This window comes from Ovis aries, chromosome 3, assembly GCF_016772045.2.
Source record: "Ovis aries strain OAR_USU_Benz2616 breed Rambouillet chromosome 3, ARS-UI_Ramb_v3.0, whole genome shotgun sequence".
Classification (NCBI taxonomy): Eukaryota; Metazoa; Chordata; class Mammalia; order Artiodactyla; family Bovidae; genus Ovis; species Ovis aries.
In genome coordinates, this window is record NC_056056.1 from 28,802,262 (window position 1) to 28,829,654 (window position 27,393).

Here is a 27,393-nt window from a genome sequence, read left to right on the forward strand (position 1 = left end):
TCCTGTTCTCCAACGGCCACACCCTTCCTCTGTCCTCAAGCGCCGTTGAAATGAATGTTATAGCTGCCCTTCCCGATGATATCAGCTTCTAGCCTTCCTTCACCAGAGCTCACCTTGGATGCTCTGGCTGGATGTTGTTGTTTAGTTGCTAAGTCGTGTCTGACTCTTTTGTGACCCCAGGGACTGTAGCCTGCCAGGCTCCTGTGTCCATGGGATTTCCCAGACAAGAATACTGGAGTAGGTTGCCATTTTCTTCTCCAAGGGATCTTCCCAACCCAGGGATCGAACCCATGTCCCCTGCATTGGCAGACAGATTCCCTACCACTCGGTCACCTGGGAAGTCCCTGACTGGATGTTAGCAGTGTTTAAGATCAGAGTTTGAGGTGAGTGGATGAAGCAAAGGAAACACTTGGGTTTTGATTACACTTAGGATGGTTGGATATGAACTTTGGAGAAATAAACTCAACAGCATAAATGTATGCTTTATGCCCATGCCTCCTCTGCTACCCTTTCCTCCTCAGCCATGAATGGGTCCTGGCCAAGCTTCAGGGAGCCTCTAGGGTCCCTACTACCATGAGGTCCTTGGGGGCTAGGACTTCTTAGCCATTCCTTCTCCATTCCTGGCAGGTGAGTGAAATAAAGGGCCTGGTGATTTATCTCAGAGCCTAGCAGAGAGCCTTGCCTGGCAAATGCAGACTGATGGCTGAGGAAGACTGTGTATCACATAATGAGATGCTCCTGTGGATCAAATTATGTGAAAGCTTCTGCAAATAATTTTTCATTCTCACTTGGCAAATACACTCTCTGAGATCAGTTACTTCCTTTCAGGTGGCAAAATATGTCCCTTCTTAAATTCTCCTTTTCCCCTATCACTCAAAACAGTATGTGTTCCAGAGGTTTTGAAATGTCAGACAGTTGAATAAATACTCTCATTTTCTCTATCTTTCAATGTGAATGAATCACGATGAGTGTTATGATACACGATAAAGAATTTATTTGTTCTTACTCTCCCAGAGTTTAGCAAAATAACTCAGATCCTGGTTTTCTTGAACTTGCAAAAAATGTCATTCCCCAGAGTTCAGAGACTTTCAGAGAACTGATGCCAGTTTCAGTGCAGGTCCAGTTCATATGTGCTTCTGCTTGGATCCAGCTGCCTGTTACAGGACTGGCTTGGTCAAAAGTTATATTAATACATACGGTTTGAGTTTTTTCCCTACTATGTGAAAGTCTAATTGAAGAATTGCTATAAAAACTCAGAAGGTGATAGTAAACTCTCCTGGAGCAACCTTTATGTAGGGGCTCATGTCATTGACTGTGGCTGATTGTAGCTCTTTCAGTAACTCCATGATATAGTTCAGAAACATGTGGTAGTTTTGAATGGACAGGTCAATCAATCTTTTAGACTCAGAGATGAATTTTTCACAGTAATCAGAGAGCTGGTCTGAAAACTCCTGTAGTTTATATGTGAACTGCTGGTGGTAATCAGAAATGATTTCCTTCACTGCAACAGCCCAGCTTTTAATTACTTCCTGAGCACTGGTAGAAAGCTCTGTAATCTTCTCTTTCCCCTTTTCCTCTGCATTGGCAAGGATTCTAAGATACTCCTGCAAATATTTCTGTATCAATGTTTTAATCTGACTTGAGAGTTGGGAAGCAAAATCAGCAGCACCGACAGCGTATTTGGAATGGAAGTCCTTAAGGACATCTACTAGGTTCTTGATCAGGTTGATGATCTTTTCTTCAAATTCATAATATTTCACTGTCCAGCCAACCGTAGCTGGATCAAAATATTCTTGGTGAAGGGCCTGCACGTACTGATGGAGCTGCTGTAACTCTTGAGAAGCTACCTGAAGTTTGTTTTGGATTAGTTCATTAAACTCAACAAAGTTATAGTCTAGGTTTTCTTTCAGGAATCTAAAAACAAATGAAATGTATATGTCGAAGATTGTATTGATATTCTGTAGGGTTTGATTAATGAAATCAGCCAATTTCTTCTCCTTGAAGCATTTAAGTTCCCTTTCTATCTCTTGGAAAGTGTCTTGTCGAGACCTCTGAAGATCACTTAGCATCTCTGTCATCATGGTAGATTGGAGGTAACTAAGTGCCTTTTGGATCTCTTGTGAGAAAAATATAGACATTTTCACATACTCCAAGACCATACTTATTAGTTGATTGTGCATTGATGTAAAAGAAAATTTATTGTTTAGGTCCTTGTATAATTCAGACTCTTCAATCAGGAATAGTAAATAGGAAAACAGTATATGTAACCCATTATGGATATTTGAATGTACCTGGGACAGTCGCTTCGCTATTTCCTGTATGACCACAGTGCAGAGCTCATCTGCAGTGTAGTTCCTGGCTCTTCCTGGGAGCTGGAATCTGGTTACACTCAGGAGATCAATGAGCAAGTCAGTTGCACGCTTGACTGTCACGTTGTATCCCTGAGTAACTCCTATTAAGCTGTCTGACACCTTCTTCTGGAGTCTCTGGAAACCACTGCGGTCCTCCTGAGCCAACAGTTCCTGGTACAGACTCTGGGCCTTGTCCTTCCATTGCTGGTAGGTTTCAGTGGTGCCTCTGGCCATCCTTTGGAGCTCCATGTCTACTTCATCAATCTGCCTCATGGCTCCTTGATACACCTGATCAGCGCTGTCCTGCAGGCCTCTCCTCAGTTTTAAAGAAGCATCTTTCAGATCAAGTCCCGTGTACTCTTGGTGGTACTTGTTGACATAGTCATAAAGGGCTCCCGTGGCCCTGGGCACACTGTCTTTGAGCGAGCTTAGCAACTCAGACACTGCTCCTTCTTCCCAGTTAGCTTTGATTTGAACTTCATCATCCAATTCCAGGACCCTCAACTCAATTTTGAATATGTTGAGTATTTTATCTGGAGAGGCCTATGACCAGCAGAAAAGGATTAAAGGAAAATGTTTTCAATTATCCTGATTACATAATACACTACATTAAAACTTCATTAGCAATTAAAAGTAAAGATCAGAGGATCTTTCATATTCTGATGGAGATTTATCTTTCACATGTCATATCTTTCATATGTGTTTGTCTTATGGTTAAGCAAATACACTCGTTAATTCCTCTTTAACACATGCCCCAGAAAGGATAAAATTATGTACAGCATTTGTACAGTGACATTTAACATCAAGGCTTTTCTAGGACTCAAGATCAGAAGAGGAGGAGAAAGCGGAGGAAAAGGGAGGAGGAGGAAGGAGAGAATGGGGAGGAAAAAAAAAAACAACCCAGGAAAACACTAATTCAGAGAAGATGTAACAAAAATGAAAAATGTCCAGGGTCCATCTAAGAGAGACCTAGAAGACCAATATCAGGTGCCATCCATCCTCCAAGCCTATGACAAACTTTAATAATAGAACCTGATTATTTCCTCTTCTCTACTAATGGCATCTTTGATTTGGCCCCAGCAGAACTTGTATGGTAGGTGAGAGGGATTTGGCATATTTCACCTAACAGTCCTATTGTGGGGAAGAATTTTGAAGCCTCAAATACTCCAGATGCCCCAATCTGCAAAATGTACTCAGCATACAGCAGAGTTTGTCCATGATTGAGGTGATGAGGCAAAACTCTCATCTTTCTAGAATTACCCAAATGTAATAAAGTAATAGTAGTAATAGGAAGTCATATGTGCATTTCATACAATCAACGAAAGACTCCTAACACTTTCTGGAGAATAGTTCCTCAGAAGAGAAGTTTGACCAGTTCATTGCTTGTGTTTTACCTGGTTTTGGAAAGCCCAGGTAATACTTTGTATGGACTTCAGTTTATCTGCCCATATTCCATGTTTGCTCTTGATACGTGTAAACCACTATATGGGACTCACCTGAGGGCGGTAGTAGAGGTTCCATCCCAATAAGGTATCGCTAATGTTTTTCACGTCGATGACCACAGTGCCTATGGCTGGGGAGGCTACTGATGAGAAGAAGTGGTTCTCATTTTCTTGGTAGTGCAGACAGACATCAGTTAATGTTGGGCTGGTGATGTTAAGGTCAACCTTTCCATTCCAGTACCTGAAAGCAAAAACACCCCAAACCCCCCAAGAAACAGATGGGCCTTCACGAAAAGGAGGTGGAGATGGCAGACACCACAATGACTGGAAAAAAGATGAAATTTAAAGTTCCCTACCCAAGTCCTTGATATTTGCCATCTTCTTCATATTCTGCACTGAAGTCACGGTGTGCAAATGATGCGTTAGTCTTATACACTAACATGCCACCTTCGATTTTGTGTGTTCCTACAACTGTATGGGACAGATTTTATATTTCATTAGATTAGTAACTGCAGGATATAAATATTTTCCTTGTGAAAACAGAGAATTCTATCTTAAGTATATGTCATATATGTTTGTAACATGCAGTCCTCATTTGAAAAAAAAAATAGAAGGAGACCTTATTCGTCCTAAAATGATTACAGAAACACCTATTTTCTCTGAAACTATTTCTGTAGAATGTCAGTAGGTTTTCAACAGGATGGTTTTCACACATGGAGTATAAATGTATCTCCTTCCTGCCTCTTTTAAATTTTGCTATATAGAGCAGCTTTGCCTCAAGTCCTATCTAAATACATAATGATTTATTTACAACTCTCATTGAAGAAATACAGCATGTGCAGAGGGTGAGGGAGCTTCCCTGGTGGCTCAGTGGTAAAGAATCCAGCTGCCAATGCAGGAACCATGGGTTTGATCCCTGATCTGGGAAGATCCCACATGGCAAGGAGCAACGAAGTCTGCGTACTACAACTATTGGGCCTGAGCTCTAGAGCCCGGGAACTGCGACAACTGAAGCACACGCTCTGCAACGAGAGAAGCCATTGCAATGAAAGCCCATGCACCACAACTAGACAGGAGCCCTCACTAGCCACAACTACAAAAAACTCCAGGTAGCAACGAAGACCCAGCACAGCCAAATAGAAGCAAAGTCTTAAAAAAAAAAAAAAAAAGAAATACAGCCTGTGTATGTGGGGTGGGGCGGGGAGTCAGGAAATTTCCTTACCATTTAGGTCATATTCCAGGAACTGAATGGTTGAGCTGCATGTGGAGTCAAGGAATGTTTCAACATGATCTCCTTTGTTTTTCAAACCAGCACTCCAAGTGGTGTTATACAAGGGCGAGGCCACTTCAAAACGTGCGGTCAGTGTTCCAAAGGAAGGAATGAGAATTCCAGCAGGTACAGAGAACTTCATGGAAGGAATCTCAAGAGTCTGCTCAGGCACAGTGATGGTCGGCAGCTCAAAGTCTGCGATGTTACTGGCAACCGCGTTTAGATCCAGAACAGTGCTGCCAACTGAAATACTTTTGGGAAGGGTGAAGTGGGACACAGTCAACTGAGATGCAGGCACAGTTATCTCAAAAAAGGGAACAGAGGAGGCTTCTGGTTTAGAGTATTGTATTAACACATCAACTCTGGGGAATTTTACTTTGGGTAGAGTTGATACGTTTAAGGTCAATGGAAGAGTACATAGCTTCTTGTAGATTTCTATTTCACTGAGGTCAAGTGTGTAGGATGGAACCTGAAGATCTGTAAAGGGGACTTGGAATGTAGGTGTGACATAAACGGAATTTTGATTATTTCGTTTCAGTCCAGGAATAATGAATTTATCATCCAATTCTTGCATGGGGATAGAGACAAGATAACCATTGGGGTTTTTGGTATATATGACGGCAGTTGCAGCACGGAGATACTGTTTCCTATTAAGGCTGGTGGTGACATCCAGCTTTAGGAGGTCCCATAAGCTCTTGTCATAAACCGGTAGGACAGTATCTTTGAGGAACCGTAGGTGCCCTTCTAAGGAGACTGCCATGTCAAAGCGAGCCACTTCTTGGTCATTAGAGAGTTGTATATTGTTCTGGAGAGACCCAGAATGAACCTGGACCTGACTTTTCCAGCTGATTTTCTGGTTCTCAGTGTTAACATTCAAGGAGACTTCCTGGCCAAGGTAATTGATTTTAAGGAGGGAACTGGGCTGATGTGCATGGACCTGAACAAGAGCTGATATTTTCCACAGGGAGAGCTCCAGGGTGGCTTTGCTTGTATGCTCTCCAGATGTTAAAATGAGGCCCCCTAGCTCTAAATGGTTTTTTATATTTTGTTCCCAGATGGTATATATGCGTTGGAGTGTGGTTTCTCCAGCAAAATTTTCTTTTACTTTGAGGTCCCAGAGACCATCTGCTTTGGAGGCTCCTTGCAGTATCACAGAAGATCTGGTGCCCTTGGAATTCAAGTAAGTGCTGGCTTCACTGGCAAGAGACCCTGAATATCCCTGTGAACCAAAAGAACCCTCAACACTTCCTTTTGTAGATGACTCAATGGAAAAGTAAGAGGTGAGGCTTTCTAAGGTGAGCTTGTGGGTAACTGCTCCCATAGCAGCAGAGAGCAGTTTGGGGGAATTGAAATTATACTTTAATTCAATGACTGAAGAGACAGCAGGTTTTGACTTGGTATTCCCATGAAGCTGTTGCTTGAAAGTCATTTTCAGAATTGGAATTTGGACTCTTGCTGTTGTCGTCACTGATGCGTCCATATTTTTCTTGGTGAAACTAATCGTACTGTCATGATTGCCCTCCACAAATCTGTTACTCAGGGACAAAGCTGCGGCTAACTTCAGTCCTCTTTTCCTCGTCAAACTTGAGGTGCCCTCTAATTTGTACTGCAGTGCGTCCATGACAGAAGATGATGAAGTAAGAAAATGAGCGACAATATCTGACTGGTTATAAAGACCAACATTGGTATTCAGTGTGATGACGCTTGATTTAAAGGAAAAATCATAGGTCATATTGCCCAGGGCTGGAATTAAAATTTTGTTTATGGTACTCAATACCTTGAACTCTGGAAGAGAAAGCTCAGAAAGTTCCTTAGGGACATGAAGGGTTGGCAGCTCTAAGAATGGCAAGACTAACGTGTATGAGGGTACGTAGATGCCAGAACCCAGGACAGTGATGCTGGGGGTGCTGATCTCTTTGGGGATCATATACTCAAATGTTAACATCTTCACTGTGAAGGGAGACACTTCAATGTTGGCAACTGGAATAGTATATCCAGGAATTTTATAGATCTTGGGTTGCTGGTTAAGGGATTTTTCAACTTTGTACTTATCAAATGTAGTTTTTGCTTCATTATAGGATTTGATAAAAAAATCTAGTGCCTGGTTTCTGACTGTCTTGAAAAGCCTGGAGAAGGAATTGATGTTACGATGGATAAGTGCGTAGAAGGCATCCAGAGGAACTGGGATGGAGTGCTTGTCTTTGTTTTTCTTATACTGAGCTCTTACACTTAAATCAAATGATTGCTTTGTTGTTTTCAAGAAATCCTTCAAGCCTGTCTTTTCCCATAAGGAGATTTCTTTCATCTGGGGAGTTGTGAGCTTTGTGTAAGGTAGAGTCATTTCAGGGATTGTTAAAGGAATATTTAAGAAATCCAGGTTGGCTTCTCCATTTATTCCTATGTGGGCTTCGATGCTTTTCTCATTGTTGCCAGCAGAGAAATTTTGATGGTACTTATATTGATTGAACCTGCCACTTGCTTGCCAACTGGCTTTCTGGGTACTAGGACTCAGAAACAGTGCATAATTATTCAGAAAGTCTATCTTCCCTGTCAGTTTTAATGGAAAGCTAACTCTTAAGTTCCCTTCATTGTTTGTGGATGCAGTCATCTCATATCGCTGTGCTGAAAAGAAAAGAGAATTTTTCAAAGTTCCAACAACTTTCCCATTTAAATGAGCATCATGGTTGCCAGTTATCTCCGCCTTCCCCTCTTGAAGCAGTGCCAGGCCTTTAGCAGTTAGAACACTGCGACCCACATGCTGGCATTCAGCTTGTGACTGGATTTCAAATTTAGAGAAGTTGAGGAATCGAGACTCATACAGTATTTTTTGGTTCACTCTTAGGTGTTTGCTGTTGATCTTATTAGACAATCTGAAGGAAGTGATGGACTCTTCCACAGTAAAGCTACTTTGGGATTCATGTGTTCCCTCATCTGAGAATTCATGGCAGGCCAATTTCCAGGATGCTGTTCCAGAAGAAGCCCATGCTATGTGTCCAGCTTCCAACAGGGTCTTGAGGTCACTGTGCAGGTCAGCCTGGCTGGAGAAATCCAGCTGGGGGATGTTCAATTTGTGGAAGTACTTTGTGTTGCTGTCCAGGGTAAGCTGATTATTTATTTTGACGAGCACACCGTTACTGAGCTCCAGTGTATTTTTTTCTGTGTGTATACCTGCCATTGTGTTTGTCTTTCCCTCGATAGCATTTCCAACCCAGAGCATCTCACTCTCATGCTCTGTCTTCAGGTACTTGCTAGAGAACCTCACGGATTCCTTCAGAACCAGTGGATTAATCGTAGGGTCCGAAAGTTGTGCTTTTGCTTGAAAATCAAAATTGAGCACTTCTAATCTGGATGCTCCTTTGGCACTGATGGAAGCCTCGATCTCCACCTGGTTTTCCGAAGCTGTTGCATTCTGAATGTCAGTATTTGCATCTAATGTGAAAAAGGGAGACTGGATTTTCAGAATGCCGTACAGCTTGCCAAAAGCAGGTATTTCAATTGTGTGTGAGATACGGGGAAGCTGGAAGTCTGGGATATGAAGGTCAGAAAGTTGAAAATCTGTAAGGTTAAGATTTGGGATGACAAATTCTGGAATAGTGATTTCCGGTAAATGGAAGTCTGGCACAGTGATTCCAGCAAGAATGGCATCCACTCCGCTCAGATCCCCCAGGTACACTTCCGGGACTGGCCACTGCAGTTCACTGTTCAGCATCTGGTCAATGGTTCTGATGATCTTTATTTTTATTTCTATGAAGTCAATTGTAAAGGAAGGGACATGGAGAGCATTAAGGATGGTAAATTCTGGCGTAGAAAAGCTGGATGGGATTTTCACATCCTTTAGTGTTTTGAAGTTGATCTGAAAGGATGGGATCCTCAGATCTGTCAGGGGAATGGTGAAGTCAGGAGTCTGATATGTAGCCTCCTGAAGGGCACGGAGACTGATTTCAAAGGCAGGTATGGTCCCAAAGGTGGTCTGGATTTTGGGAATAGTGAACCCTTTTTCTACTAATGTTTTCAGGTTTTCAGCCCAGTCTTGTATCGAATACTGTTCTGCAAAGTCAGTAAGGTTCTTAGCAGCAAGAGCCCACCAGTCAGAAATGTAGGTGACAAGTGTGTTGTAAACCTGGCCCACTAGGAACAGGTACCGCTGGAGTTCCTGACGTACATCCATTTGATATACTCGGTCTCGAAAATCTTCCAGGGTCTCCTGAAATTTTGCTTTCATGTAAGTTACAGATGTTGAACTTAGAGCCTCCTGTAGCCGATCCAAGAATAAGGTGATTTTGGTGGTCTTCAGGTTTTCCAGATAGGCTGAGACCACAATCCTGGCATCCTCTACAAGCAGTCTGAGTGCCTTTGCTTTCTGTGGGAGTCCCAGGGCCTGAATTTCATCATTGATTCGCTGAGTCACCTCATGAATTTTGTTATTGGTTTCATCTACAAACTGGTGGTAATGAAATGACCTTAATTTTTTTACCAACATGTCAAGGAATTTGTTTACTTCTTCAAGGAATTGATTAAAAGACAATGCTTCAAGCTGCTTGAGAGCATTGTTGGTAAGCCTGATCAATTTTTCAACAATTTCTGCCATCTTGACTTGCTGTAGGACACTGCTTAGCTTCTGAACAGTCTCCTGCAGCTTATATTGTTGGGCCAACTGCACTGATTTATCCATTAAAGCCTGGATGTGTTGATCTATTTTATACATCTCAATGAACTCATGGACCATGACTCTGAAAGCTTTGATTTCCTCAGTTACTTCAAAACCTTCAGAAAGACTTGTAACACGGTATTTGACATGCTCAATAATTTCCTTTATTCTTTGAAATGGGATTGTAGTTCTCAACTGATCTAAAAGCACTCTGATGTCAACAGCTTCAACCTGCTGTTTGAACATTTCAGCAAGGTGATGGATGTCTACAGTCTGAATCTGTACCTTGAGCTGTTGCAATTTTTCTTGTATCTGGATTCTTATTTGATACTTAGTATCCATATTTTGAATCCAAGATGCAGTACTACTTCCAACTTTGTTAAAATCAAAATTTTCAATAAAAAAATACAGATCACGAATTTTTTTTACTAAATTGGCACGGATATGATAATGTTCATCAAGAATTTTCAATTTTTCAATGATTTGATCAATAATCTTAGCAACAGTTGTCTTAAAATCATGCAAATCATAATTATCTTCAATATACTGATCAAATTGTATCACATATGTCTGCAGCTGAGACAGTTTTTCATTAAGGTTGATTTTGGCATTGTCTAATACAATTTGCAGGTCATTTTCTGTCATCCTATAATTTTCTGTGAAAGCAGTTAGTTTCTCCTTGGCACTCAAAACTTGTCTCTCCCAATTGAACGTGCTCAGATAATCACTAACTTGCTGTGAGAGTCTGTCCAAGGCTGCCATGCATTTCCTCATGTGCTGATCAATATGGGTGCGCTTCAGTTCTTTCTGTACAGCCCCCAGCGCACCTATAACTACTACCCGAGTCTTCTCAAAATATTTTGGCAGGAATTTGAAGAATGGGAGATGGATGGTGTGAGCATTTTGGTTCTTATCATATTTTACAGAAGCAACAAGAGTGAATTCTTGGGGCTGACCAACAGAGTCCCTCATCTCTAAAGTGTCGATGACGTTGATGGACTTGCTGAGTACAAGAGGCACTGCAATAGGGAAGTCCAGCACAGTGAGGTCAGCCAGGGCTCGTCCACTGAGCTCAACACCAACTTTGTCCTTTGTGTTGTAAGCACTGAAGTCCTGGCTGTATTCATTTTGGTTCAACCGGGTCCTGAGTTTCCAGTTGCCTGTCTGCTCGGCCAGAGTGAGCAGGGCACTGACTTTGTGATCAAGAGCAGTGGTGACGCTCCTCCTGGACGTGAGATGGTGACTTGTGGATCCTCTGTAATCATGGGAGAAAGTAAAGGCCAGAGGTTCTGCTTTCAACAGGAATTTGCTGTACAGCTGCCCCGTGTGTTGTCCCCAGAGAACCAGCTTCCCATTGCCATTTGTATGTGTGTCGATGGTCATCGTAAATGGGGCCACTGCAGAGCGGAACGCATTGCTGAAATGCAGGGAGTCTGAATTGTAGCTTGTACTGATGTCCACAGTTGAAGCAAGCCCAGCAATGTTCGTGTTGAGCCGATGGCTAAACTCTGTTCCCTGTACCTTAGCTACAGTGTCTGCTTTATAGCTTGCAGATAAGTCAGCATAAGAAAGAGTGTAGATGTGTTTTATTTCATCATTTTGGTAGGCTCCTTTTATGGTTCCACCCACATTCAACTTCAGAGGTTCTAGCCTTAATTTTCCACTGTTGGTCATATCCAGAGCATTGAATTTCAAGTCACTGTTTAAAGTAGTTACCAGAGAATAGGGCTCCAACTGTAGATTAAAATTTTGCTTATAAAACTTGTCGGAGCTATAAATGTTGTCAAGTTTGGAAGAGAAGTCCAGTGAGAACCCTACAACGTTCAGATTGTTTGTGTAGTCAAGTTTCATTTCATCATATGAACCCATTATGTCATTTGAAAGCTTGAGTCCTTCCTGGTTGATTTTGAAGTAGAAGATGTTTTTGCTGTCGACACCCAGAATCATGGCCTGATAAGCACTTCCCAGCGACACCTCTGTGGGGGCAGCTTTTCCATCTAGACTGAATTTCGCATGGTGTTCTCGAAAGCGGCCGTTTGATGTTAATTTCAGAGATGCCCCAGAGAGGCTGACTGCCGCGTTGAGTTCATTCTCCAGCACCAGGGGACTATACTTCAAGCTGGTCGTTGCGCTGGTGGACATTCCATCCCGGGCAATCCTGAGTGTTGCCTTGTGAGCACCACTATTAATTTTGTCAGTGCCCATGATGTCGGCATTTAACTCAAGGCCGTGAGAATTTAGAGATCCAGAAAGCAGGGTGAAGAACCTCAGTGACTTGTAATCAGCCTGATACTCAGAACGGAGCAATGCATTCTGCTTAGAGAAGGTCAGATCCACTTTGTTTGAAGTGGCAAAGTCCTCATACTTCCCGTTGGTGTCAGATTTCAGTGTCAGCTCATAGTTCTCATATTTCAGGGAAGCAGTATTTTTCACAAGGCCATCTTGCAGATCCGAGGTGGAGGTAATGGAGACAGTGCCATCATCGTACCTTCCTGTTATCTGGTTGGTGCCCTGGACGTAGGAGGAGTTAAACCTCAGGTTGGATTCTCCAGTGAGCTGGCCCGTGGCAGGATCTCTCTGATAAGACAGGTCATATGCACCTTTAGCATAGAATGCAGAGGCTCTGAACTGTCCGTCAATCTTGACTTCCTTGACATACAAATGCTCTTTCTTCTTTGAGTCCAAATGGACTGACGCAGAGATTTGTGGGCCCCAGGCGCTGGATGCATCAAATGTTAGCAGACCTTTTGAGGCCGGACTGTTTCCCCTTTTCTCTACGTGATTGAATTTGACATTTGAATCCAGAAATTTGTGGTGTAGAGACCCATCACCTGATAACGTGAGTGTATTCCTGTGGTCATACGCTGTTTTTCCAGATCCTAGCATAAAAATCAAAACACACTGATTAAATGAAGTCATGCATCTCCAGAACAATTTCTATGGTGAAAGGCTTTCAGTAATAAAGTCCCACTGGTCTGGGTCAGTTGTGCCACAGTCTCCTCTATCTGTAGTGTGAGCATAAAATCTGACAGCAAAAGGCCTTCCTCCCAGAAGCCCTCCCTGACTACCATAGACCTTGCTGGGTTTCCCTTTCAAGTGCCTCCACTTTATACCTAGACTGTATCACAGCATCTTTCACACTGAAATCTAACTGCTAGTTTATCTGTTCATTTTCTCTCTTACTGCCTAGTAGGATACTTGATACATATGTGTTTAATAAATATTTCCAAAAGAAGAGAGGCAGGGAGGGATAAAGGTAGGAAAGAAAAAGTATAGGGTTCCCTATTTGCAGGGCAGCAGTGGATACACAGACATAGAGAACAGACTTATGAACAAGGTGGTGGAGGGGGAGGAAGGAGAGGGTGGGATATATGGAGAGAGTAACATGGAAACATATACATGACCATATGTAAGACAGACAGCTATGGGAATTTGCCGTATGACTCAGGGAACTCAAACTGGGGGCTCTGTAACAACCTGGAGGGGAGGGGCGGGAAGGGAGCTGGGAGGGAGGTTTAAGAGGGAGGGGACATAGGCATACCTATGGCCAATTCATGTCGATGTTTGGCAGAAACCAACACAATATTGGAAAACAATTATCCTTCAATTAAAATAATAATAATAATAAAAGAACAGGGTTCCAAGTAGCAAGAAAAATATCTGTAAGGAAGTTTTTCCCTTCCTAGAGGAGGTTCTCCCACTGGGACATGCAGTGAAGCTGTTCTGTGACCCTCCCCGTGAGCATGGCTCACCTTGCACGTGGTAGGAGAGCAGGTCGACCACAGAATCCGCCTTCACGTGGTACTGAGCCTGAAGGCTCCAGTGGTCCGTGCTGGTGTTGCCGCCAGTATAGGAGGCAGACCAGTTGTACAAGTTGCTGTAGATACTTGTGGAGAGGTCTAGCACACCCAAGAGGGGCAGCCGCAGCGGATACAAGTGGGGGATGGTAAAAGTGGGGATTTGGAACTCTTGCGACGGCAGGCGGAATCCCAGAGGCTGGAAGTTGAGGGCTGGAGTCTGAATCGTCTTGAACATCTTTAGATCTTCAGAGGATCTGCCACCAAAAGGCAACGGGATCTCAATTTCCATACTGTTCTTGTTCAAGGTGTATTTGATCCGACCGTCGCTGAAATGAAGAGCAAAGACAGTGCCCACAGTCAGACGGCAAGGACTTCGCTGCCTCCTGACCTTTCAAACAGTGCAGGTGTCCCGTTCTCAATCCAGTACTGCACGCTGCTCAAGACCTGGAGTCCTTGGTCTTAATCCCTGCCTATCAAACACTCGGATTCATTCAAATCCCTTCCAAGAGCTGTGTCCTTATGACTACCATCCGTCTAAGTCATAGTTGTGTGGGCTAGGTTGCTTCAGTCGTGTCTGACACTTTGCGACCCTGTGGACTGCCAGGCTCCTCTGTCCATGGTATTTTCCAGGCAAGAATGCTGGAGTGGGTTGCCATGCCCTCCTCCAGGGAATCTTCCCGACCCAGCGATAGAACTGGAATCTCTTACAGCTCCTGCATTAGCAGGCAGGTTCTTTACCATAAAGCCCAAGTCATAGTTTTTCTTGTCTTTACAGTGACACAATCACTTACCTGCAAATGCGTTTCATAACCTGTGAAACATCTTAGGGACAGAGTACTAGAATCTCCTAATTACTTTCTTAGGATTTTTTTTTTTTTTAACTGGGTTGGTGCTCACATTCTGACCTCATATTTACTAATGCAAAAATGCCATAGCATTTATGCTACAGTTACTAATAAAATGCTCACATCACTTCCATTAAAAATGTAAATTGAAAAAAGGCCTAAATCATGCTAAGTAAAATCTTCCATTTATGTCTCATGGTTCAAGAAATTTTTCTGGTTCATTTTTTCACCTTTTCAAGAAGAGGTTTTCTGGGATGTAGAAGTTTGGCAATTTCATTTTCTGGAGGCACAACTCTTGCAGGCCACTGAGTTGATCTTGTATATTCTGGGCGTAAGGAAGACTCCTGGATGTCTCCTGGAGCCAGGTGCTTGCTGCCTACAAAATAACAGGAGTTTTAAAAGCAGTAGGTACGGACAGGCATCAAACTCAGTTCACATTAGGTGATAATCCAAATTTGACACTTCTATCACTAAGCAGGATGATATACTCAAAGTTAAAATATAAATCATAAAAATTATTTAATTTTGGTTGGCAGTAATTCATCTCTTCCTGTATTTTATAAAAGGAATGCATAGCATAGTCAACCCTCTAGCCAGTATGCTGAAGTTCCCTGTGATGTCTTAGGCACAGGTAACTCTTCTGCTTAGTATTCATTTGGTATTTAAAACATACAGCCTTATGTAACTGGGTAACTAGGTGCATATTAAGGGCTTCCCTGGTGGCTCAGTGGTAAAGAACCTGCCTGCCAATGCAGGAGAGGCAAGTGCAATCCTTGGGTCAGGAAGATCCCCTGGAGTTGGCAAACCACTCCAGTATTCTTTCCTGGGAAATCCCATGGACAGAAGAGCCTGGTGGGCTATAGTACATGGGGTTGCAAAACAGTTGGACAAGACTTAACACCTAAACAACTAGAGTGCGCATGTCAATGCTTCTTTTTCTCCCCAGGAATTCCCTGGAGGTGGGAAGCATACCTTGTCCATCATTGGATATTCTCTTTCACCTAATGTAGGGTTGACTATGTAATTATCACTGTGTATTTATTGACTGGCTGATGTGTACTCACAGCAACTAATTTGGAACCCATGTGCCGAAAAGTCAGGTCTGTCTGAGGAACTCTGCGATCCAGGAGAATATTGGCATACGTATGCAAGCTTTTAGGAAGAGCAGAGAGATCCACAGGGAAATTGGAAGTTGCTTTTTTAGTATCCACATTGGTGCCTGTGTTCCATTCAAATTCAATCTTCTCTCCATCTGAAAACACACACGGGAAATAGCTGTCAAGAGCACCAGGTCAGTCCCTACCTACGGCTGTCAGCACTGCCCTCAAGTACACGGAGCTCTTCTTGGGTGTGCTCACGTAGGAGAGACATACACACCATAACGCCACGCCACCTTCTTGGATATTGTTGAGCCGTAAGCCGTGGCAGAGGAGTCCATCTGAAGGAGCAGTTTTGAGGGAGACCAGAGGCTGAGAATCTCACTTCTGGCTTCCGCTTGCAAACGGGGTATGGAAATCACACCTTTGATTTTGCCTTCTTCCCTCCTGTCATAGCTGTTGAAAAAGAAAAGGTACATTAATGATTCCATTCATTCCAAGGAGATACGCAGGATGAAACATGGGTTCTATTTGTGGTGATGAAAACAAGATACACGAATGGCTCAAAGAAGTGACCAGAGATTAAACTCCTCAGCTTCTAAAGCTAACTCGGCACAAATTCAGGACTTTCCAGGGAGGTAGGGGAGAGGTTTTCAAAAACTGAATCCTGCTCTACCCTTTACTATCTCTGCTGTCTTGGCCAAATTATTTAACCCCTCTGAGCTGCCATTCCCTCATCTATAAAACAGAGAAACTCATACCTACCTTGCAGTTTATCACGAGGGCTGAGATAATTAAAGTGCCCAGCACAGTGCCTCATGAATAGTAATACCAGTGAATGTCAGGCCGGTCCAACCAGACATGAGCAGAGAGTCAGAATGACGAGGGTTCTATCTGTCCCTTGCACTGTGGACTGTGGGTACCCCTGGCCTGGTCAGCTTTAAAGCTGAAAAGGAAGAAAGGGCAGAGCCAGGAGGGTCCATAGCTCTGGCCAGACCCCCCTGGAGAGTTCCTTACCTTATGTGGCCAGTGAGGGTGACCTCAGTGATTTTCTTGTTCTGAAAGTCCAGGGTGAGCTTGTAAGACTTCTTTTCCTTAGAAGGGTCATAACTAACTTTGAGGACTGTCCCAAGGTCAACATCAAAATCTGGAATGTGGAGTTCACTGGACAAGGTCTTACTCTGCCGATTGTATCTGAACAGCAAAGTAGCCTCGGTCTGCTTCACACCTGGGAGAGCATACAAGAGTCAAGATATGTATTCATCAGCTCCGTATAGGAAGAAAAGAGAACAAGGCAGAGAAACCTCCAGAACTTAATGCACTCAACTGAGGACACAGTTCAGGGATTTTACCTTAAATTTTTAAGTCTAGGGTACCTGGACATGTGTTCAGCTTGTAAACATTTACTGATTACTTATCATGGGCGAGGCACTGCTCTTGGCACTGGGATTCCCAGTCCTCATGGAGCTGACATTCCAGTGGGAAGTGTACAGACAATAAGCAAGTTCGGTGGTAATAAATGTTAAGATGAAAAGTAAAACTGGATAAGATGATAAAGGACAGACAAGGACAGAAGAGGTGCTGTTTCATGCGTGGTGGCCAGAGAAGCTCTGATAAGAGGATATGCAGGCAGAGGCTTGAATGAAGAAAGAGGGTGAGGGACTTCCCTGGTGGTCCATTGGCTAACATTCCAAGCTCCCAGTGTAGGGGACCCAGGTGGCATCCCTGGTCAGGGAACTAGATCCCACATGCCACAACTTAGAGTTCGCATGTGGCAACTAAAGATCTTGCATGCCGCAGCTAAGACCTGGCACAGCCAAATAAATAAAAATGAGAAAGATGCTGAGCCAGGCTGTACCCTATGGGGAGAGCTGTCCAGGCAGAGGAAATCAGAAGTGCAAAGGGCCTGACATGAGAAACACTTAGCATCTTCAGGGATCAGTAAAGGCTTGGCTCTGGCAGGCACACATCTCCGTATGAGGATCTGCCTATGACATCCTTCCTGGCTCCCTGCCACTATGCCCTGCCTGCCTCTCTCCCAGCTCCTCCCTTCTTTGTCACAAGATTCCCAGGTTTCCTTCAGTTCACAGGTTTACCCATTTTACGTCTCTTGTAAAATTGTTAAATGACTTTTTTTTCCATCCATATTCCCTGTGAGTACCCCCTTTCCTGTGGGTTTTGTTTTCCTTTTGTTTTTAAACTACAGTGAGATGTCATCTCACACTGGTCAGAATGGCCATTATCAAGAAGTCTAAAAATAATAAATGCTGGATAGGATATGGAGAAAAGAGAACCCTTCTACTGTGTTGATGGGGCTATAAATTGATGCAGCCACTATGAAGAATAGTATGGAGGTTCCCTAAAAAACTAAAAATTATAAACATATGATGTAGCAATCCCACTCCTGGGCATATACCCAAATTATACAAAAAACCTAATTTGAAAAGATACATGAACCCCAATGTTCATAGCAGCACTATTTACAATAGTGAAGACATAAAAGAAACCTAAATGTCCACAAACTGATGAATGGATAAAGAAGATCTGGTATACACATACAATGGAATACTACCCAGCCATAAAAAGGAATAAAACATTGCTATATGCAGAAACATGGATAGACCTAGAGATTTTGTTCTAACTGAAATAAGTCAGACAAAGCAAGACAAATATCATATGATATCACTAACATGTGGGATCTAAGCAAATGATGCAAATGAATTTACTGATAAAACAGACTCACAGAAAAAAAAACTTATGGCTACCAAAAGGGGTGGATGGGTAAATTAAGAGTCTAAGATCAACAGATACGCAGTATTATATATAAAAGAGATTAAAAAAGGATCTACTGTACAACACGGGGAACTATAGTCAATATCTTGTAATAATCTATAATGGAAAAGAATCTGAAAAAGTATATATATATATAACCGAATCACTTTGCTAGACACCTGAAAGTAACACATTTTAGATCAAGTATACTTCAATTTAAAAAAATAGTAGCTTACTTCACTCATTGTAAAAACTAACATCCTTACACAGCCTACATGACCATCCTTTGCCTTGCCCCTATTTCTCTGACTTCATCTACTATAGTTTTCCTCCCTGATCTCTGATTCAGCCATACCAACTTCCTTCCTTTTCCTCAAACAGAGGCCATGCACCTGCCCCAGGACCTTTGCACCAGCTGGCCCCTCAGTCTTTACATTATCCCCTTACCTCTTTCAGGCCTCTTGTTTATGCTCCCTTTACCAGTGAGAGCTTCCCTTTTCATTCCAAATGGCACTGGCTTCCCCTACCCTTTCTCCTGGCTGCCACTCCTGACCTCCCCTAGGCCCCTCTGTGCTATTCTCCCCAGCAGAAATCTGACCTTCTGAATATTTACTTGTTTGGTTGTTTACTATAAACTCCACAAAAGACAGTGCCTTTATCTCTGTTTACTATTCTATCTTCAGCTCTTAGATCAGGCCTGACACTTAACCAGCACTCAGTAACTATCTGTTGAATACATTAAATGAAATGTGTTCTCCTTGTGAGTCCTGGACTTGAGACTGAGGGCGGAGATGGAAGGGACCTTTTCTGCATACTTGCCTTCAGTCTGAGTTACAAGCTTCAGCATGTCCACCAAGGCTTCACCATCTCTCCGGAGTTCATAAAATGCCTTGGCAGAATACTGTTCCACTTCTCCTGTGGGCTTCAGTTCCAGTTCAAATCTAAAGATGTTACAATGCATGTGATGCATAACGTTAGAGCCTTCGTGATGATAATATCATCGCCAAAACAACTCGGCCCCAGTTGCAACAAAAATCTGGTCCTTATTTAACCCTGTCTCTTGTCCTTAACTAATGATGATCTTTAAGGTCCCTTCATTTCCTCCAAAAGCCCAAGGCAAGGGCAAATCCCAGGATGCCTGGGGTTTTTGGACCAGCAGGGGTTGGCTGGTTAAGTCAGCAAAGCTGAGAATAAGGAGTGGGAAGTGAAGTGAAAGTCGCTCAGTTGTGTCTGACTCTGCGACTCCATGGACTATAAGGTCCATGGAATTCTCCAGGCCAGAATACTGGAGTGGGTAGCCTTTGCCTTCTCCAGGGGATCTTCCCAACCCAGGGATTGAAACCAGGTCTCCCGCATTGTGGGCAGATTCTTTACCAGCTGAGCCACAAGGGAAGCCACGGAGTGGGAATGGCTTCAAGAAAGATCTTACCAGTGTGTCTGGAGGTAATGGGAACATGGATACTGAACTGGGAGGAAATCAGCATATGTCTATGATCTCCTCCTCTAATGCATGAGGGAGAAAAAGGGGGCACCACCTACAAAGAGATGCTTTTAAAGGAGTGATTCTCAGTGGCAGTGGGTACAGTTTCCTTGAGGGAGTTTGATAAAATTTCCTTTGTTTATTTTTGGAGCTAAGACCTCCCTAGGGGTTATGACACCTCACCTTCCAACACTGCCCTCTCCTCTCCACCTGTGGAGATGCCAAAACCTAGCCACAAAGGTTAGGTAGGTACCCTTCTTGTGTGTAGGGCAAAGGACCACAGTTCTAAATAACCAAGGCATAGAGCAAGTTCCTGAGGCTGGTCACATGGCAATACAACACACAGTGTTCTTCCTTGGCCCTGCTTGCATGTGAACGCTCAGTCATGTCCAACTCTGGGTGACCCCCTGGACTGTAGCCCAGCAGGCTCCTTGGTCCATGGGATTTCCCAGACAAGAATACTGGGTTGTCATTTTTTTCTCCAGCGGATCTTTCCCACCCAGGGATGGAACCCATGCCTGTGTGTCTCCTGCACTGGCAGGCAGATTCTTTATCACTAGCACCACATGGGAAGCCCTGCGAGGTGGTCATAATCTAGGAGGTGAGCAGATGCTGGGCAGAGACACTGAGCATTTCTGACCTGGTGTCCCCAGTCAGCGGGTAGTAGGAGGAAGAGTCTGTGGAGCTGGCATTGGAGTAAGCACCCATGATGCAATAGTTCAGGCCAATGAAGAAAGGTTTGCAAGTTGACCAAGACTGCCTGTTCTCAATGAGAGGTGGGATCGCTTCCGTTTTGGTGGTAGAGACCAAATGCAATGTGTTACTAGTCGAAGAAGGGGAAAAAAAACCTAGTTATTTTCAAGCCATTGAAATGAACATCACTGATTCTCCCAATGCAAATGCCCCCTTACCCTGCTCCCTATCTTCCCTATGTTCATATCCACCTCAAATGCTTTGATTTACTCAGAAACCCAGAACTGTAAGAAGAACATCAATAAGGCGAACAACCCTGTGACTCTTAACATTTCCCAAAACAATTTGCACTAAGACACTGCAATAAGTTGGTCACATTTCCTATCTGTAGTTTCCATGACAGTAGGAATTAAGAGTCTCCTTTTTACAGATGAAAGAGACTCAGAGAGGTCAGTAATGGTCACTGGGACCTGACTTCATGGCTGCCCCTTCCTTCCTAAAGTGCAGATTAAAGGTGTCCGACTTGTTTTTCACCTGAAATCCCTCTCCACTAGCTTTTCTCCACCAGTGTTAAACATACTCAAGTCTCTTTTCCCACTGCGTACACACACTCCACACCCCTTTCCTGCCCTTCTAGCCCCCTCTTGTCTCCCTCGCAATCAAGAAATCTGTCTGCCTCTGTAGTCACCACTTTCATTCAACACCCTTCTCCTGAACAGGGGTCTGACGGCCACCCTCCTGCTGCTTCTGCAACTGCCTTCATCAGCATCTCCAGTCACCTCCAATGGACACTTTCCGGCTTTGTCTTCTTTGATCTCTTGGGAACATTCAGCAGAGTTGCTCACTAATGGCCAGATTAAGACTTTAGAGTCTGAACTAGATCTGAAAATATCTGGTATCCTCCTCCCCAGTATGCTCTTAAAAAATCAGTAAGTGCAAGAGTACTTCATAATGTCCTGATTCCACCTAAGGATGGTCTCTTTGATATATGATATTCTTTTCTCAGGGCTGTTTTCTCATTTTAGGGGTGCGCTGAGACCAACCTTTGCTGGTGGGCTGGAACCCTGAGTGCCAGTGATGCCCCCTCTGTGGGTGATCCACCCCTGTGGCTGCTCCCGGGCTTCTGTGACCGTTCATGGCTTTGGTCACCCCTTATCACTCTCTGCTGCATATGCGTCTTTTACGTGTATATATTCTATCTGTTCCTGTCCTAGTCCCTCATGCCTTACTCTACACGAATCACTGTTTGATTTCAACAACCTCTATGTGCCAGTGATGCCCAGATATGTATTTATAGTTCAGACCTTCGCACTGAGCTCAGACCCATGGATCTGACCACAGCTGGGTATCTCAGTCTCCCAGGACTTCCAAGCCAGTGTGTTGAAAATGGCATTTGTTCCTATCCCCCTCACCAACTGCTTTGCTTCTTTAGGCTCTGTTTCAATGATGAGCACCTCTGACTCCTTCTTTTTCCTCACCCTGCCCCCCTGCTCACTCCCTGCATCCAGTCAATCACCAAGTTCCCACCTCCTAAGGATTTCTGGGGTCAGTTCATTGCTCTGTCTGCCTGCCCTCCTCAGGTGCAGCACTACCATCTCCCCCAGCCTGCGGTTGTAACCAGGCTCCTGACTCATCTTCCTGCTCTGGCCATGCCTCCTCTCAACCCATCTCCGACTCCGGAGTCAGAGTTTTCTAAAACACCAAACTTACTTCATTTACACACCCACTTTCAACCCTTTTGCCTTCAGAAGAGCCCACACTCCTGAAGATGGCTCACAAGGCTGACCCCTGCAGCCTCTCATGTCCTCTTTCACTGTATTTCCCATGCACTTGACCACATGGAACTTTTCTTATAGTTCCTGGAACCACATTTTTCCTTCAGGTCCCTGCACGTGCTTTTCTCTTTGCCTGGGAACATTCATTCTTTTCTCTTTTGTCTGGGTAACTCCCACACGGCTTCCAGGGATCAGCTGCAGTGTGGCTTTCTCCAGAATGCTTTCTCTAACTGCCACAGGCTCCACAATACACAACGTCATGGTCCTCTCCTGCTTCCTCTAACTCAGCCTTCCCTTGACAGTCCCTGCTTATCTCACTATGTTTGAATTGATAAATTAATGTGTCCTTATATAAGTTTTATTGTGTAGGCAGAAAGAGAATGAGAGTAAAATGGTCTCCATTTGTCTTATATTTGATAACACTCTTGCAAAGCATTCAAGGGTTAGAGTTCAGTGAACATAATAATTATTAATTAAAAAGTGTCCAAAATATGGAAACACTAAGGTAAATCCATGTTTGAGGATTTTATTGACCACGGAGCTCTAATAGGAGGTTGCCTCCATAGTCAGTAGATTAGGACTTTCATGCTTTATCCACTGTAGATGTCCACTTTTGCCATTGTAGATCAGTATGTCCTTTGGTATTTTTCTTGGGAAAAATATTCATTTCCCAAGGATGTTTTCTCTATAGCTAGTGTGTTTTTTTTTTTTCATTCTCAAAAGAAATCACACAAGAAAATACAATCTAATAGCAACTAGTTAATCAGTAGGTCTGAAGTCTCAGCTTAGTGAAATATGAAATGTCTAGGAAACTGTAATTATGCAGTGAGTCTAGGACAGGTAATCTAGTACCTTCTCTCACCCCATTCCCCGCCCCTCCCATCAAGATCCACTGGGGCCTGAATTTTCTCAATCAACTGTGTAGCTTGGCCAAACCCTGCAGTCATAATTTCTTCTATCAAGCTGGCTGGTCAGACCTAAATGAAAGAATTACCTGCCACTGAACAGCCTGACTGGCCTCTTGGGAGAAGGAATGATGAACTTCAGCTGCCCGGCTTTTAGGACTACTCGCGCCTCCAGGCCTGTTTCATGGAAGAAGTTGGTGTTCATCTGCACCCCGCTCCTGGCAAAGTCTGGGATGACGATGCCCATGTTTGTCACAAACTCCACAGACACAGATGGCTTTGTCACCAGTTCTGCCTGCATCTGTAAGTCAGACAATGACCTAATCAGCTTGGTTCAATAACCTCAGTCCCCTGCAGTCAGATCACCAGTCCCCCAACCAGCTTCCCACTTCTGGGAAGAATCTCTGGATGGCTCACACCAGAGGAAGCATTACTGAGATGTGTTTGTGGGAGGAAAAGCCATGTTCTCAGTCCTTCAGGGCCAGACTGATACCCAGGACCAGGAAGTGCCCAAGTTAACATTAAGCATAACAGGATACAAAGATGACCGAAACACTTAGTTCTCACGTTATGGCCATGCCTGAGCGGAAGTTGCTAGGTGCAACCTGGTGGAAGCCTAATGTTCATCAACACATACACACTACCATGTGTAAAATAGATAGCTGGTGAGAAGTTACTGTATAACACAGGGAGCCCAGCCTGGTGCTCTGTGATGACCTAGACGGGTGGAGTAGGGGGAGGGGAGTGGGGTTCAAGAGGGAGGTGATATATGTATAATTAAGGCTGATTCACGATGTCGTATGGCAGAAACCAACACAACACTGTAAAGCAATTTTCCTCCAATTAAATTTAAAAGTCAATTAAAAAAAGAAAAGTTAATGAGGTGATTCCAATGATGACGCACTTCACCTTGAATTGCAAACACCTTTTAAAATTGCACAAGACATCTGCCCTGGAGGAAAGTGAACAGATTCTTACATTGGCTACTTCTAGTTTCACTCCAGCTTTGAGTCCGGGAGTGATGATGCCGGAGGAGGACACTTGCAGTTGTAATCCAAGTCCAGTGGGGAGTTCAAAGGCATTGTCCATGAAGATGTAGTGAAGGAACAAGTCACTTGCTGAACCTTTCCTTACGAGCTCTTTAATCTATATATCATAGAGGAGAGAGTAAAAGTAAGCCTCATTGAAGCAGACTTTCCGAAATGCAGCCTCCCCCATGTCAGACAATAGTTATTCTTCTTTATCCAGAGTGAAAGAGACCAGCATATTTTAATTAGCTGAATAGCTTAAAAAATAAAGATGAATGATTATTGATTTCAACAAATTGGAATATAAAAATTTTCCCTGGGTAGACATCATGTCACTTTCAACTGGGGATTCAAAGAGCATTTCAGACTATTTCTGGGCCTCTGAGATTTGTGAACTTTAAGTATCATTGCATGGCATGACTTAATTCTGATTATTTGGTGTTGGAATACTTGCAGCACAATTTATTATGGTGAAACCAGTTTTCTAAAACTGACGAGCTATTTAGATGATGGACATATCAGTATGCATTAGTATTTATTCTTTATAACACCTCTGGAAAATAACTCGAGATCTCTTTTATGTATATCCTAGGGAGTATATTTGGATATTTTCTCCCTTTTAAATAAACTAATAATTATGAATATTTAGACAAGGGACTGAAGTTTTCTACATACTTTGTTTCATAATCACTTCATCATTTAAATATTAAAGGGAATATTAAATATTAAATGAACAAATGAATGCTGTTAATAGATACATGATGAATAGCTGAATTTCTAAATGTTATCAGTTCCTTAGGAATCCAGGAATTTTCTTCACTGACATTTAAGACAAACTTGCCTCTCTGAAGGAAGCGCAAGCACTTTCTCTGGTCTGCATGACTGGGATCATAAGGGAGTCTGGGAGATCTCAAAAGAGCCCAGGCTAACCCATCACCCTATGACGGTCCACTTACCATCTGGGGGATCCCCTGCAGGGTATGAACACCTTTCAGCAGCAACTTCCCCAGGAGTTGGAGGTCGTGGAGTTTGACAAAGCCAAGCTCTTCTCCCAAGATGCGGAGGTAGGCTCTGGCTTCTGGGAAGTCTTTGGATTTCAGATCTTTGACCAGCTTCTCAACATTGAACATGATTCCATTGACCATGTCCTGGGATTTTAACAACAAAATGTCTAGTGAGGTGTGAGTGCTGTCAAACACCCTTAGGTTAAGGTGTGGGACCTCCCTATTACAGCTGTGATGAGCCTAAACATAAACCCTCATGGTGGGGACGTGGGGGCAGACACTGAAACCAGGCCCCCACCTTTTACCAAAAGATAGACAGCTCCTCCAAACTGACATTAAAAAAAAACCAACAACAACAACAAAAAAATCTAAGGTCTCGTCAGGGACAATGGTGCTTCCACACTGTTCTTGAATGATGGAGGCATTCAAGTGATCTATGATGTAGGCGTAGGTGATCTCTGTTCTCCAGCATGCCAGGATCCCTATGGCTCCCCAAGATTAGAAGATCCTCTGTCCCCCATCCCCTCCCCTGCTTACTCCTTCTCTCCTCCAACAAAGGAAAACACTAGGGATTTCCTGGGAAAGCACAGCTGATGTATACATTGGCCAAAAGCTTGAAACACATCTCATCTAGGGAAGCTCTGATCTAGGTAAGTTCTTAGAGATAAGAATTCCATAGACTGATGCTGAAAGAGTGATTGAGAAACCAAAACAGATCAAAGACCCTCAGCCTTAAGTGGAGGTGAGTAAATTAGGAGATGGAGGTGAGCATTGGGGAGTAAATTACCACCCTGCTTCTCAAATTGAAATGTGTATACTGGTTACTTGGGGGTTTTCATTCAAATGCAAGTTCTGATTCCGTAGAGCCCAGTAGGGCCTGAGAACCTGCATTTCTAACAAGGGTTGCTGTGATGCTGATGACTGGACCATGCTTTGGACAGCAAAGAGTTAAAGAATAAGATGGTCCAGATCACACAATCTATTTTCTGCTCCTTAAGTGGAGGCTTATGCCAACTTCAAAGAGGATTCTGCCTGCATTAGCTAGTGCACAGATGTGGGTGAGAGCCAAAGAAAGTAGTTAATAATAGTGAAAATATGAATTTGAAAATTATAATAGTATCTGCTTCTTGGATAATCAACACAAGAGTCAGGGGCTTTGTTTACCTTTTTACATACTTTAATTCATTTAGTCTTTAAATATCCTTGTGAAGGATATAAGTTATTATTAGCATTCTGGGGATGTGGAAACAGATATAACATCAAGCAACTTGCCCAGGTATGCAGAGCTTGAAGAGAGTGAGGTTAGATTTCAAACCCATGCCCCAGAGTTCACACTGTTAATCATTATACTAGTGAGCCTCTAATGAGCCTGGACTCTGGGTAGACTGAATCTCCAAAAGGCCCGTCACTGCAGAGGATACTGCCTCTTATTCCCACTGGACTGGTTAGCAATAGCCATAGTTGTCGTTTTGGTTAGATAGTGTTTTGATGATTTCCAGGCTTAGATAAGGACATTTTCGCATTGAGACCCAAAGCTTTCCTTGAAAGGATAAGTAAAACATACCTGCTCATGTTTATCATCTTTGGTGTAGCCAAAGTGGTCCACCAAGACCTTGGAGACACGATCAGGAACTCTACCATTAACCCAGTACAAAGCCTTGTTGACACTGTCTGGGAAAAATCCTTCCTTCCCAAAAAGAGCTTCAAGTGTTGGTTCAAAACCTTTTCCTTCCAAACCAATCTGAGAGAGAAAATCAGGCAAGAAACACCATCAGGTTTCTCTGTTTGTCCATCTCCCATTCCCCTATTTATGTTCAATTTATTAAACAAGTACTTGGTGAATGCTACTGGGCAGGAGCTGACCTGAACACTGGGCAGGAGTTGACCTGAGCACTCACAGGAGTTGTCTTATTTAAATCTCACCAGAATCTTGCAAGACAAAACCTATTATGTGCTTGTTTCCTGGAAGAGGCAGCTAAGGTTCAGAGGGGATACATAGTTAAACTGAAGATTCTGGTTCGGGGGTGAATTTGGGGTTTGAACCCTTGGATTTAGGGTGTAAGGGCTTCTCTGAGACATCGCACTTCCATTCATATAAGGAGTCGTGCTCCACACGGCCCCTAGTGGAGAGGCAGGAAGAAGAGGGTGGAGGGAAGAAGTGACGGTATCACTGCCTGATGATTCTTGCTCCTCTGGAGCTGGCTCACGGCTCCCTTGACTTGACTATTTATGATGTAGGCCAGAATGGGCTAGAAGACATAAGACTCTGCTTCAGGACCACAC

The 27,393-nt window shown here is 43.4% G+C and overlaps 1 protein-coding gene across 1 annotated transcript in view; it reads right to left on the bottom strand.

Moving 5' to 3' along the window:
- Window positions 1-971: 971 nt before the first annotated feature.
- The window catches only part of APOB (apolipoprotein B), a 39,604-nt gene continuing 13,182 nt past the window's right edge, over window positions 972-27,393 (bottom strand). The window contains exons 15-29 of the mRNA XM_027966544.2: window positions 26,675-26,851; window positions 25,063-25,254; window positions 24,057-24,224; window positions 23,168-23,379; window positions 20,346-20,528; window positions 19,045-19,166; window positions 16,471-16,681; window positions 15,734-15,909; window positions 15,421-15,608; window positions 14,587-14,732; window positions 13,464-13,837; window positions 5,016-12,590; window positions 4,150-4,264; window positions 3,848-4,034; window positions 972-2,894 (exon numbers count right to left, since the gene is read on the bottom strand). Coding sequence (XP_027822345.2) covers window positions 1,254-2,894; window positions 3,848-4,034; window positions 4,150-4,264; window positions 5,016-12,590; window positions 13,464-13,837; window positions 14,587-14,732; window positions 15,421-15,608; window positions 15,734-15,909; window positions 16,471-16,681; window positions 19,045-19,166; window positions 20,346-20,528; window positions 23,168-23,379; window positions 24,057-24,224; window positions 25,063-25,254; window positions 26,675-26,851 — 11,667 coding nt within the window. The 3' untranslated portion in view covers window positions 972-1,253. The remainder of the gene's footprint in view (window positions 2,895-3,847; window positions 4,035-4,149; window positions 4,265-5,015; window positions 12,591-13,463; window positions 13,838-14,586; window positions 14,733-15,420; window positions 15,609-15,733; window positions 15,910-16,470; window positions 16,682-19,044; window positions 19,167-20,345; window positions 20,529-23,167; window positions 23,380-24,056; window positions 24,225-25,062; window positions 25,255-26,674; window positions 26,852-27,393) is intronic.